This window comes from Amblyraja radiata, chromosome 13 (assembly GCF_010909765.2).
Source record: "Amblyraja radiata isolate CabotCenter1 chromosome 13, sAmbRad1.1.pri, whole genome shotgun sequence".
NCBI classification, from domain to species: Eukaryota; Metazoa; Chordata; class Chondrichthyes; order Rajiformes; family Rajidae; genus Amblyraja; species Amblyraja radiata.
In genome coordinates, this window is record NC_045968.1 from 53,470,140 (window position 1) to 53,483,968 (window position 13,829).

A 13,829-nucleotide genomic window follows, 5' to 3' on the forward strand; every position below is an offset into this window, starting at 1 on the left:
ATGCATCATCAGATTAAACAAAACATAATATCAGATTGAACATCTCAGGACATTTTACAAGTGTAATCATGAGAGTGGTGCCATGTACTTAAATTGATATTTCTCTGTATATGTGAAGATTCGACAATTTCTGCAACCACAGAAGAAAGCACGTCCACAGACCAAAGTACAACGATGACCTCTTATACAAAAGAATCAACATCAACAGAGACAGTTACCATATGCTGTACTCCAAATATGGGCAAATGATCAAGCTTGTCTTGTCAACCTCTCTTCGACTCAGAGAGTAATTGTTTCATACAGAATGAAAATAGTCTCTACGGCCCATTATGTCCAAGCCACGGTTGACCAGCCATTGAAGCTAGCCCCACTTGCCCGTGGCGGTTTGTTATCACTCTAAATTTTTCCAATCCATGCACCTGTCCAAATCTCTTTTAAATAATAGCATTGTTCCTGCTTCAACCACTTCATCTAGATGCTTGCCCCATACACCCATCACCCTCGGTGAAAAAGATCAGATCAGGTTCTTATTATATTTATTCCCTCTAACCTTAAATCAGTCCCTACAAGACTAGATACCTAACCTGGGTAAAGACTGTGTTCATTCACACTTCTATTTTAACATGATTTACACAAATCTATCAGATCAACCTTCATCCTCCTTCAATCCAAGAAATAAAGCCTGGCAAACATTTGTGTGCTGATCAACTCTTATCTATATTACTAAAAGTATCAACTTGACCACTTCCTGTTGCATTCTATATTGATTTGAGAAAATATGCTGCCACTTATGGCTGTGATTTTTGCGCATCTTACTCAGAGTCCCCCTCCGCTGGTCAGGACAAGAGGATTTTTCCCATCGATGAAAAATAAAAAACTTATTAATGTTTAAAAAATGTTGAGATTCTCTCTCCTGAAGGCCACGCCCCTTCCGGAGGGACTATAAAACCCGTAGGTGTCTCAGTTCTCGGCAAGATGGGGGGAGCGAGCGGTTGCAATTCGCAGTCTGAGCTGCGAATAACACTGAACACATGTCTACTACTGCTTTTACTGACCTGTCAGTGCCCTTAATATGGTTTGAAAATGTAGTTTAAAAATGCAGAAGTGCTTATGGTTTGAAAATGCAAAAGTGTTTCTTGGTTTGAGAATGCAAAAGTTGCCTTGCCTAATTGAAAAGTTGGTTTGAGAAGGCTAAAGTTGCCTTGCCTAATTGAAAAGTTGATTTGAGAATGCTAAATTTGCTTTGCCTAATAGAAAACTTGATTTGAGAATGCTTAAGTTGTCTGGCTGAATTGAATAGTTGATTTGAGAATGCCTTGCCTAATTGAAAAGTTGGTTTGGGAATGCCTTGCCTAATTGAAAAGTTGGTTTGAGAATGCTAAAGTTGCTTTGCCTAATTGAAAATTGGTTTGAGAATGCTAAAGTTGCCTTGCCTCATTGAAAAGTTGGATTGAGAATGCTAAAGTTGCCTTGCATAATTGAAAAGTTGGTTTGAGAATGCCAAATTTGCCTTGCCTAATTGAAAAGTTGGTTTGAGAATGCCAAAGTTGCCTTGCCATATTGAATGATTAAAAGTCTAATCTTGACCACTTCCTGCTTGCGCTCTATATTGATTTTAGGATAAATGCTACCACATACGGCTGTGATTTTTGGCCATCTTACTCAGAGTCCCACTCCGCTCATCAGGTGCCGAGGATTTTTCCCATCGATGAAAACTAAAAGAGTTATTAGTGTTGAAAAAAAGTTGAAATTCTCTCTCCTGTCAATCATGCCATGAAGGCCACGCCCCTTCTGGTGGTAGGGACTTTAACACCTGGAAGTGTGGGCATGGCTCAGTCTCTGCAGGAAGGGGGAGAGAGAGGTCACGACTCTCTGTCTTTAGTGGCCTTGCACCCTGCTTGAAATGGTAGGAAAATGCACTTGAATTTGGTGGCCTTGCAGGCTGCATGAAGTGGTATGAAACTGCACTTGAATTTGGTGGCCTTGCACCCTGTTTGAAGTGGTATGACACTGCACTTGCATTTGGTGGCCTTGCACCCTGCTTGAAGTGGGAGGAAACTGCACTTACATTTGGTGGCCTTGCACCCTGCTTGAAGTGGTATGAAACAGCACTTGAATTTGGTGGCCTTGCACTCTGCTTGAAATGGTAGGAAACTGCATTTGATGGCCTTGCACCCTGCTTGAAATGGTATGAAACTGTACTTGAATTTGGTGGCCTTGCACCCTGCTTGACATGGTATGAAATTCCATTTGAATTTGATGGCCTTGCACCCTGCTTGAAATGGAATGAAACGGCACTTGATTATGGTACCTTGTACCCTGCTTGAAATGGTATGAAACTGCACTTGCATTTGGTGGCCTTGCACCCTGCTTGAAGTGGTATGAAACTGCACTTGAATTTGGTGGTTTTGCACCCCGCTTGAAGTGGCATTTCAAGGAATAGCCATGAGTCACCTGCCAGCCCACCAGCCTTGAGTGAGTGTGCTGCCAGCACATCAGGCTTTTGTGACTGAATCCATTCATCCAAGAATCCATTAGTATGGACCCAAATGTCCATACTAGCCCTCGAAAGCAGTCCCTTCAGTCCACAACACCCATACTAGTGCTCCAGACCTCCCCCGCTACCCCCCCCCCTTACTGGGCAGCAATATTGGAATTGGTAGAGAGGTGGAATATTCCATTGGGGGACCTGCCCTCCCGTGTGAAGCTCGGATCCAACGGATCCCACTTAGTCTAGTACTGGTTATATCCTCAAACATATTGCAGTTTTGTACAAAGTGCTGGCCTTGAAAAACAATACTAAAATGAACTAGCCACATTCCAGATAGTTAGGGATATTAGAAAGAGTCATTGACTTGTGCAAAAAAAAGATTTAAGTTGATCGGTCAGAAAGGGCCAGATTATTTAGGTAACTGTGGAGAGATAATGATAAACCTAACAACTAATGCACAGTCAAATTTGCATGCACAGTTTCAGTATTTTCAGTTGAAGACTACTGCATAAAATATTGTACAATAATGTGGTGACAAATCAAAGCAGCACACTGAGAAAAAAATTCTATTAAGTAATTTATCATAATTCGTAGGTATCATCAGAACTCAAAATTTTATCCATGCAATTATTTGTTGATTTCTTGTTGACATTACACCTCATCAGTTATTGTTTATGTAGTTTATTTTTAATATCATGGATGCTTATTTGTTTGGAAAACACTAGCAGATCCATTGCACCAGTTATCACTTACATGTTTGTATGATGTTAATATGCATCATCAGATTAAACAAAAAATAATATCAGCATGAACATCCAGGTACGTTTTACAAGTGTAGACATGAGAGTGGTGCTATGAATTTAAATTTATATTTCTCTGTATATGTGAAGATCCGACAATTTCTGCAACCACAGAAGAAAGCACGTCCACAGACCAAAGTACAACGATGACCTCCTATACAACAGAATCAACATCAACTGGAACAGGTACCATATACAATATAACAACTTGCACTCCAAATCTGGGCAAATGATCAAGCTTGTCTTGTTACCTTTCCTTAGAATCAGTCAGCAATTACGTCACACAGAATGGAAATAGTTTCCATGGCCCAATATGTCCAAGCCACAGATGATCAGCCATTGAAGCTAGCTCTATTTGACAGTGGCAGTTCCATTCACTCTAATATTATTTCACATGTTTAATTTTCACTGCTGCTCTTTACATACTTTAGGAAACAAAAGAGTGTTTAATTCACTTTCAATTTCCATTAATGTCACATCTTTATTTTATTCTCAGAACCAAGCACAACAACTGCCACTGCATCGACTACGTCCGCCAGCAGCAGCGAAACAACAGGTACGAGGATAATGCAGCACCAGGATTCACTGATCAAACTTTAAAAAGATACATTGTTCATCAACACGTGACAATCAATAATGGGTCGTAATCCATGACAGAAATATAATGATAACTCCAGTAGAATATTGTTGCCTAACATCTGGAATTCACTTTGAAAAGTAGTCGCCATTGTAATCAACCCTATAGTTTATGTAGAAACATCATATAAATAGTCAAAGTCAATAATGTAAGTCAGACAATTATTAATTTAACATTTCTATTATCGTGGTTGCTTCTTTAGAAACATAGAAACATAGAAAATAGGTGCAGGATTAGGCCATTCGATCCTTCGAGCCTGCACCGCCATTCGATATGATCATGGCTGATCATCCAACTCAGTATCCCAACCCTGCCTTCTCTCCATAGCCCCTGATCCCTTTAGCCAAAAGGGCCACATCTATCTCCCTCTTAAATATAGCCAATGAACTGGCCTCAACTACCTTCTGTGGCAGATAATTCCACAGATTCACCACTCTCTGTGTAAAAAATGATTTTCTCATCTCGGTCCTAAAAGACTTTCCTCTTATCCTTAAACTGTGACCCCTAGTTCTGGACTTCCTCAACATCGGGAATAATCTTCCTGCATCTAGCCTGTCCAACCTCGTAAGAATTTTGTAAGTTTCTATAAGATCCCCCCTCAATCTTCTGAATTCCAGCGTGTACAAGCCAAGTCTATCCAGTCTTTCTTCATATGAAAGTCCTGCCATCCCAGGAATCAGTCTGGTTCTTTGTTTGGAAAATATCAGTAGATCAAATTCACCAGTTGCAACGTACATGATTGTATGTGGCTAATACACATCATCAGAATAAAAAATAAAATAATTAATATCAGTTTAGAATTGTACTCCAAATCTGGGCATGGGTAATTTGGAAATATTGATTAAACTTGGCTTGTCAACCCCTCTATGATTTAGAGAGTAATAGTGTCAATCAGAATGGAAATAATCTCCACAGTCCAATATGATCAGCCATTGAAGCCAGCTCCATTTGCCCACGACGGTGCCATATCACTCTAAACTTTGTATTCCATTCATCTGTCCAAGTCTCTTTAGAATAATATAACTGTTCTTGTTGCAACAACTTCATATGAATGCTTGCCCCACATACCCATTTTCCTTGAATTCCAGGTAACATTACATCTCATCAGTTATAATTTATTTTTGAATATCATACAAGCAGTCAAATAAGCCAATAATGAAAGTCAGGCAATTAGTCATTTATTATTTGTGAACAACATCGATGCTTATTCGTTTTGGAAAATAGTAGCAGATCCAATGTACCAGTTACCACATACATGATTGTACAATGTTAATATGCATCATCAGATTTGAACAAAATAACATCTTCTTGGACATCCAGGGACATTTTATGTGTAGCTATGAGTATGCTGCCATGTATTTTACCTGATATTTCTGTGCAAATGTGAAGATTCGACATTTTCTACAACCACAGAAGAAAGCACATCCACAGTCCAAAGTCCAATGATGACCTCTTATACAAGTGAATCAACATCAACAGAGACTGGTAACATAAATTGCAAGTCATACTCCAAATCTGGGCAAGGCATATTTTGAAATAATAATACAAATGTCTTTTCAACCTTTATTATACTTACAGAGCAAATATGTCACACAGAATGAAAATATTCTCAAGGCCAAATAGGTCCAAGCCTATATTTCAAGCCACGGGTGATCAGCCATTGAAGCTAGCTCCATTTGCCCACGGCAGTTCCATATCACTCTAACACTTTCCATCCATGCACCTGTCTAAATCACTTTTAAATAATATAATTGTTCCTGTTTCAACCACCTCATCTGGATGCTTGCTCCATACACCCATCGCCCTCTGTGAAAAAGATCAGTTAATCCAATTAATTAAAGGTAACTACGGAAAGAGAATTTTAAATCTAAAAGGAGATGCTCAATCCAATTTGCATACACAAATTCTATATTTTCAGTTCAAGACTACTACATTAAATATTGTGCAACAACATGGTGACAATGTCATGCATAACACAGATTTAAAAATTCCTTAAATCATTTTTCATGATTCCTAATTTTCATCAGAACTCCAATGCAATTATTTGTTGGAATCTTGGTACCATTTCTTCTCATCAGTTTAATTTTCACTGCTGCACTTTATATGCTTTATGAAGCAATGTGTCCAATTTATTTTCCATTTCCACTGCAATTTTCATTGAGATCACATGGATAATTCTATGTTTGCAAAATAGCAACCTATCCCCTGCACCCAGAGATCACATACATGATGCATGTTGCAAATATGCATACTCTCATCAGTTTAATTTTCACTGATGTACTTTACATGCTTTATGAAACAAAAAGAGTACAATTTCCTTTCAATTATCCAATGATGTCACATCCTCATTTCATTCTCAGAACCAAGCACAACAACTGCCATTGCATCGACTACATCCGCTACTAGCAGCGAAACAACAGTGAAACAACAGCATGATGCAGCACCAGGATTCACTAATCAAACTTTAAAAACATATCTTACACTATAACAACTTGACAATCAATAATGCATTTGTAATTGATGACAGAAGTAGAATTTTATTGCCTAACATCTTTAACTCACTTTGAAAAGCAGTCGCCATTTTAAACAACCCAGTAGATTAAGTCGGAATATCATGCACGTAGTCAAATAAGCCAATAATGAAAGTCAGGCAATTATTCATTTATTTTTTGTTAATATCGTGGATGCTTCTTTGTTTGAAAAATAGCAGCAGTTCAAATGCTCCAGTTACTAGTAACATTATTGCATGATGTCAATATGCATCATCACATTAAAAAAAAATAATTAAAGTCACCTTTGACCTCCAAGGACATTTTAGAGTATTCTAACTTATATTTAAATTACAACTTGTACTACAAATATTTGCAAATGTGTCAAGTAGATGGAAATAGTCTCTGTGGCTCAATATGTCCAAGCTACGGATGATCAGCCATTGAAGCTAGCTCCATTTGCCCACGGAGGTTCCATATCACTCTAACACTTTCCAATCCATGCATCTGTCCATTTCTCTTTTATTTAATATAACTGTTCTTGTCTCAACAACTTTGTATGGATGCTTGCTTGCACATCTGTGAAAAATAACATTTTTCTTTATTCCTAATTTTCATCAGAACGCCAAAGGTTAACCACGCAATTAATCATTGAATCCTTGATAACATTACTTTTCATCAGTTTAATTTTCCGTGCTGCACTTTACATGCTTTATGAAACAGTTTTCTTTCAATATCCATTGATGTCACATCTTCATTTCATTCTCAGAACCAACCACATCAACTACCACTGCATCTTACTTACCACCACATGACAATCAATATTACTGTCGGAATGAATGACAGAAAAAGAGTGATAACTGGTGTAGATTTTTTTGTATTACATTTGCTTTCACTTTGATAAGCAGTTGCCCTTGTAATCAACCCAATAGTTTAAGTAGGAATACCATGCAAGATGTCAAATAAGCCAATAATGAAATTCAGGCAATTATTCATTTATTATTTGTTAATATCATCGATGCTTCTTCGTTTGGTACATAGCAGCAGATCCAATGCACCAGTTTCGACACATGATTGCATGCTTCTTCTAAAAGTTTCGCCATGAGTGTGCTGTTATGTATTTTAACTAATATTTCTCTGCATATGTGAAGCTTCGACAAATTCTGCAACCACAGAAGAAAGCACATCCACAGACCAAAGTCCAATGATGACCTCTTATACAACAGTATCAACATCAACAGAGACAGGTACCATAAGTCACATCTAGTGCACCAGATTTGGGCAAGGGAAATTCAGAAATAATGGTAAAACATATCTTCTCAACCCCTCTTCGACTCGGAGAGTAATTGTGTCATACAGAATGAAAATAGTCTCTCCGGCCCAATATGTCCAAGCCACGGTGGATCAGCCATTGAAGCTAGCTCTACTTGCCCGCGGCGGTTCCATATCACTTTAAAACTTTCCAATCCATGCACCTGTCCAAATCTTTTCTAAATAATATAATTGTTCCTGCCTCAACCACTTCATGTGGATGTTGCTCCATTCATTCATCACCCTCGGTGAAACAGATCAGACCGGGTTCTTATTATATCTTTTCCCTCTAAACCTACAATACTAGATACCCAACCTGGGTAAAGATTCTATTAATTCACACTTCTATTTCAACATGATTCATGCAAATCTATCAGATCAACCTTCATCCTCTTTCAATCCAAGAAATAAAGTAAAGCCTGCCCAACATTTGTGTGCAGATCAGCTCTTATACTGGTTATATCCTCAAACATATTGCAGTTTTGTACAAAGTGCTGGCCTTGAAAAACAATACTAAAATGAACTAGCCACGTTCCAGATAGCTAGGGATATTAAGAAGAGTTATTGACTTGTGCAAAAAAGATTTTCATGCAGTTGATTGGTCAGAAAGGGCTAGATTATTTTGGTAACTATGGATAGAGAATCAGAAATCTAACAGCTAATGCTCAATAAGATTTGCATGCATAATTTCAGTATTTTCAGTTGAAGACTACTGCATTAAACATTGTACCGTAACGTGGTGACAAATCAAAGCAGAACATTGAGAATAACATTTATTGTAATTCGTAGGTATCTATAGAAGTCTAAATGTTATCCATGCAATTATATGTTGAGTTCTTGGTAAAATTACATCTCATCAGTTATAGTTTATGTAGGTTATTTGTTAATATCATGGATGCTTATTTGGTTGGAAAATACTAGCAAATCCATTGCACCAGTTACCACTTACATGATTGCATGATGTTAATATGCATCATCAGATTAAACAAAAAATAATATCAGCTTGGACATCCAGGGATATTTTACAAGTGTAGCTGATAACTCGAGTAGAATATTGTTGCCTAACATCTGGAATTCACTTTGAAAAGTAGTCGCCATTGTAATCAACCCTACAGTTTATGTAGAAATATCATACAAGTAGTCAAAAAAGTCAATAATGATAGTCAGACAATTATTCATTTAACATTTCTATTATCATGGATGCCTCTTTGTTTGGAAAATATCAGCAGATCAAATGCAGTTACATCTTACGTGATTGTATGTCACTAATACACATCATCAGATTAACAAAATAAAATATTTAATGTCAGTTTAGAATTCCAGTGACATTTCACAAGCCTAGTCATGAGAGTGCTGCCATGTTAAACGTTAAATCAGAATTGGCAGTGATGTAGTTGAACAAAGTGGACTATGAAGGCATGAGAGGGCAGCTGGCCAAAGTAGACTGGAAAGGGATCCTAGCAGGAATGACGGTGGAACAGCAATGGCAGGAATTTCTGGGCATAATCCGGAAGACGCAGGATCATTTCATTCCAAAAAGGAAGAAAGATTCTAAGGGGACTAGGAGGCAACCATGGCTGACAAGTTAGGGATAGAATAAAACTAAAAGAAAAGATGTGTAACACAGCAAAGAGTAGCCGGAAGCCAGAGAATTGGGAAACTTTCATAGGACAACAGAAGGAAACAAAACGGGCAATACGGGCTGAAAAGATGAATTACGAGAGGAAGCTGGCCAGGAATATAAAAAAGAAAGGACAGTAAAAGCTTCTTTAGATATGTTAAGGGAAAAAGAGTAGCAAAGTCAAATGTGGGTCCCTTGAAGGCAGACACGGGTGAAATTATTATGGGCAACAAGAAAATGGCAGAAGAGTTGAATAGGTACTTTAGATCTGTCTTCATTAAGGAAGACACAAATAATCTCCCAGATGTACTGGAAGACAGAGGATCGAAGGGGATAGAGGAATTGAAAGAAATTTTAATTAGGCGAGAAATAGTATTGGGTAGACTAATGGGACTGAAGGATGATAAATTCCCTGGACCTGATGGTCTGCTTCCCAGGGTCCTCAGGGAGGTGGCTCAAGAAATAGTGGACGCATTGTTGATCATTTTCCAATGTTCAATAGATTCAGGAGCAGTTCCTGTGGATTGGAGGATAGCTAATGTTTTCCCACTTTTAAAGAAAGGAGCGAGAGAGAAAACAGGGAATTACAGACCTGTTAGCCTGACTTCGGTGGTGGGAAAATGCTGGAGTCAATTATTAAAGAGGTAATAATGGGGCATTTGGATAGCAGTAAAAGGATTTCTCCAAGTCAACATGGATTTATGAAAGGGAAATCATGCTTGACTAATCTTCCGGAAAAAAATGGGTGAAGGGGTGCCAGTGGATGTAGTGTATCAAGACTTTCGGAAAGTCTTTGATAAGGTCCCGCACGGGAGACGGGTGACTAAAATTACAGCACATGGTATTGGGGGTAGGTGTTGAAACGGATAGAAAATTGGTTGGCAAACAGGAAACAAAGAGTAGTAGTGAACGGGTCCTTTTCAGAATGGCAGGCAGTGGCGAGTGGAGTGCTGCAAGGCTCGGTGTTGGGGCCGCAACTGTTTACCATGTATATTAATGATTTGAAAGAAGGAATTAGGAGCAATACTAACAAGTTTGCAGATGACACAAAGCTGAGTGGCAGTATGAAGAGGATGTTAGGAGGTTGCAGGGTGACCTGGACAGGTTGAGTGAGTGGGCAGATGCGTGACAGGTGTAGTATAATATAGATAAATGTGAGGTTATCCACTTTGGCGGCAAAAATAAGGGGGCAGATTATTATCTCAATGGGGATTGGTTAGGTAAGGGGGAGGTACAGCAAGACCTGGGTATCCTTGTACACCGGTCACTGAAAGTTGGTGTGCAGGTACAGCAGGCAGTGAAGAAAGCTAATGGAATTTTGGCCTTCATAACAAGAGGATTTCAGTATAGGTTCTTCTGCAGTTGTATAGGGCTCTGGTGAGACCACATCTGGAGTATTGTGTACAGTTTTGGTCTCCTAATGTGAGGAAGGACATCCTTGTGATTGAGGCGGTGCAGCGTAGATTCATGAGATTGATCCTTGGGATGGCGGGACTGTCATATGAGGTAAGATTGAAAAGACTAGGCTTGTAATCACTGGAATTTAGGATGAGGGGGATCTTACAGAAACATATAAAATAATAAAGGACTGGTCAAGCTGGATGCAGGAAAATGTTCCCAATGTTGGGCGAGTCCAGAACCAGGGGCCACAGTCTTCGAATAAAGGAGAGGTCATTTAAGATTTAGGTGAGAAGTAACTTTTTCACCCAGAGAGTTGTAAATTTATGGAATTCCCTGCCACAGAGGGCAGTGGAGGCCAAATCACTGGATGGATTTAAGAGGGAGTTAGATAGAGCTCTAGGGGCTAGTGGAGTCAAGGGATATGGGGAGAAGGCAGGCAAGGGTTATTGATAAGGGACGATCAGCCATGATCACAATGAATGGCGGTGCTGGCTTGAAGGGCCGAATGGCCTCCTCCTGCACCTATTTTCTATGTTTCCATGTTTCTATATTTCCATGTTTCTATGTTTCCATGTTTCTATGTTTCTATGTATTTTAACTGATATTTCTCTGCATATGTGAAGATTCGCCAATTTCAGCAACCACAGAATTAAGCAGATCCACAGACCAAAGTACAATGACAACCCCTTATACAACTGAATCAACATCAACAGACACAGGTACCATAAATTACAACTTGTACTCCAAATCTGGGCACGGGTAGTATGATGTTTGGTGGACTCTGTAGGGTGGGAGGAACCCTTGCTCCTCCCATGCAGCAGGTGGCGCTGCACAGGACAAAGGGAGATGTCTTGTATATAGTTATCCTGTCCGTAGACAGTCTGTGTGTGCAGCCATTGTGTCTTGTCTTGCTGCCAACATTAAAGTAATGTAACAAAGTCTTCTGTTTGGAAATATTGATTAAACTTGCCTTGTCAACCCCCTTAGACTTAGAGAGTCATTGTGTCAATCAGAATGGAAATAATCTCCACGGTCCAATATGTCCAAGCCACGGATGATCAACCATTGAAGCTACCTACATTTGCCCACGATGATTCCATATTACTCTAAACTTTCAAATCCATCCATGTGGAAGTCTCTTTTAAATAATATAATTGTTATTGTCTCAACCACTTTATATGGATGCTTGCTCCATATACCCATCACCTCTGAAAAAGATGATTTTTCATGATTCCTAATTTTCATGAGACCTCCAATGATTAACCACACAATTATTCATTCAATCCTTCTAAGCATTACTTCTCATCAGTTTAATTTTCCATGATGCACTTAACATGCATTATGAAACAACTTGCATTCAATGTCCATTGATGTCACATCTTCATTTCATTCTCAGAACCAAGCACAACAACTGCCACTGCATCGCCTACGTCCGCCACCAGCAGCGAAACGACAGGTACTAGGATGATGCAGCACCAGCATTCACTGATCAGAATTTAAAAACATATCTTACTTATCAACACGTGACAATCAATAATGCAGTTGTAATTGATGACAGAGGTAGAATTTTATTGCCTAACGTCTTTAATTCACTTTGAAAAGCAGTCGCTATTTTAAACAACCCAATAGATTAAGTAGAAATATCATGCAAGTAGTCAAATAATCAAATAATGAAAGTCAGGAAATTATACATTTATTATTCGCTAATATCGTGGATGCTTCTTTGTTTGAAAAATAGCAGCAGATTAAATGCTCCAGGTACTAGTTACATGATTGCATTATGCACAGGTACAAGGATAGTGCAACACCAGGATTCACTGATTAAACTTTAAAAAGATACATCATTTACCAACACGTGACAATCAATAATGGGTCATAATCCATGACAGAAATATAATGATAACTCCAGTAGAATATTGTTGCCTAACATCTGGAATTCACTTTGAAAAGTAGTCGCCATTGTAATCAACCTTATAGCTTATGTAGAAATATCACACGTATTCAAAAAAGACAATAATGTAAGTCAGACAATTATTAATTTAACTTTTCTAATATCATGGATGCTTCTTTGTTTGGGAAATATCAGTAGATCAAATGCACCAGTTACAACTTCCATGATTGCATGTTGCCAACACACATCGTCCGTATAAAAAATAAAATAATTAATGTCCGTTTGGAATTGTACTCTAAATCTGGACATGGGTAATTTGGAAATATTGATTAAACTTGTCTTGTCAACCCCTCTTTGACTTAGACAGTTTGCAAAATAGCACCCTATCCCCTGCACCCATATGTCACTTACATGATTGCATGTTGCAAATATGCATTCTCTCGTCCTTTTAATATTCACTGTTGTACTTTACATGATTTATGAAACAAAAATAATACAATTTTGTTTCAATTATCCATTGATGTCACATCCTCATTTCATTCTCAGAACCAAGCACAACAACTGCCACTGCATCGACTACATGTTTTTGTCAATATTCGACAATATCTGCAACCACAGAAGAAAGCACGTCCACAGACCAAAGTACAACGATGACTTATACAACAGAATCAACATCAACAGAGACAGGTACCATATACAGTATAACAACTTGTACTCCAAATCTGGGCCTATGATCAAGCTTGTCTTGGCAATCTTCCTTAGACTCAGACAGCAATGATGGCACATGGAATGGAAATAATCTCTCCAGCTCAATATGTCCAAGACATGGATCACCAGCCATTGAATCTAGCTCTAATTGACAATGGCAGTTCCATTTCACTCTAATTTATTTCGCATGTTTAATTTTCACTGCTGCGCATTACCTACTTTAGGAAACAAAAGAGTGTTTAATTCACTTTCAATTTCCATTAATGTCACATCTTCATATTATTCTCAGAACCAAGCACAACAACTGCCACTGCATCGACTACATCCGCCACCAGCAGCGAAACAACAGGTACGAGGATAATGCAGCACCAGGATTCACTGATCAAACTCATTCAATAATGGGTCGTAATCCATGACAGAAATATAGTGATAACTTGAGTAGAATATTGTTGCCTAACATCTGGAATTCACTTTGAAAAG

At 38.5% G+C, this 13,829-nt stretch overlaps 2 protein-coding genes across 2 annotated transcripts in view; one reads left to right on the forward strand and one right to left on the reverse strand.

Moving 5' to 3' along the window:
- Window positions 1-13,829, reverse strand: part of LOC116979505 (serine-rich adhesin for platelets-like) — a 1,930,096-nt gene that overhangs the window by 647,409 nt on the left and 1,268,858 nt on the right. The window lies entirely within an intron of this gene.
- LOC116980023 (mucin-5AC-like) overlaps window positions 1-13,829 on the forward strand; it is a 249,282-nt gene that overhangs the window by 44,577 nt on the left and 190,876 nt on the right. Inside the window, exons 8-10 of the mRNA XM_033032093.1 lie at window positions 7,593-7,664; window positions 11,374-11,469; window positions 12,147-12,206. Of these exons, the coding sequence (XP_032887984.1) occupies window positions 7,593-7,664; window positions 11,374-11,469; window positions 12,147-12,206 (228 nt within the window). The remainder of the gene's footprint in view (window positions 1-7,592; window positions 7,665-11,373; window positions 11,470-12,146; window positions 12,207-13,829) is intronic.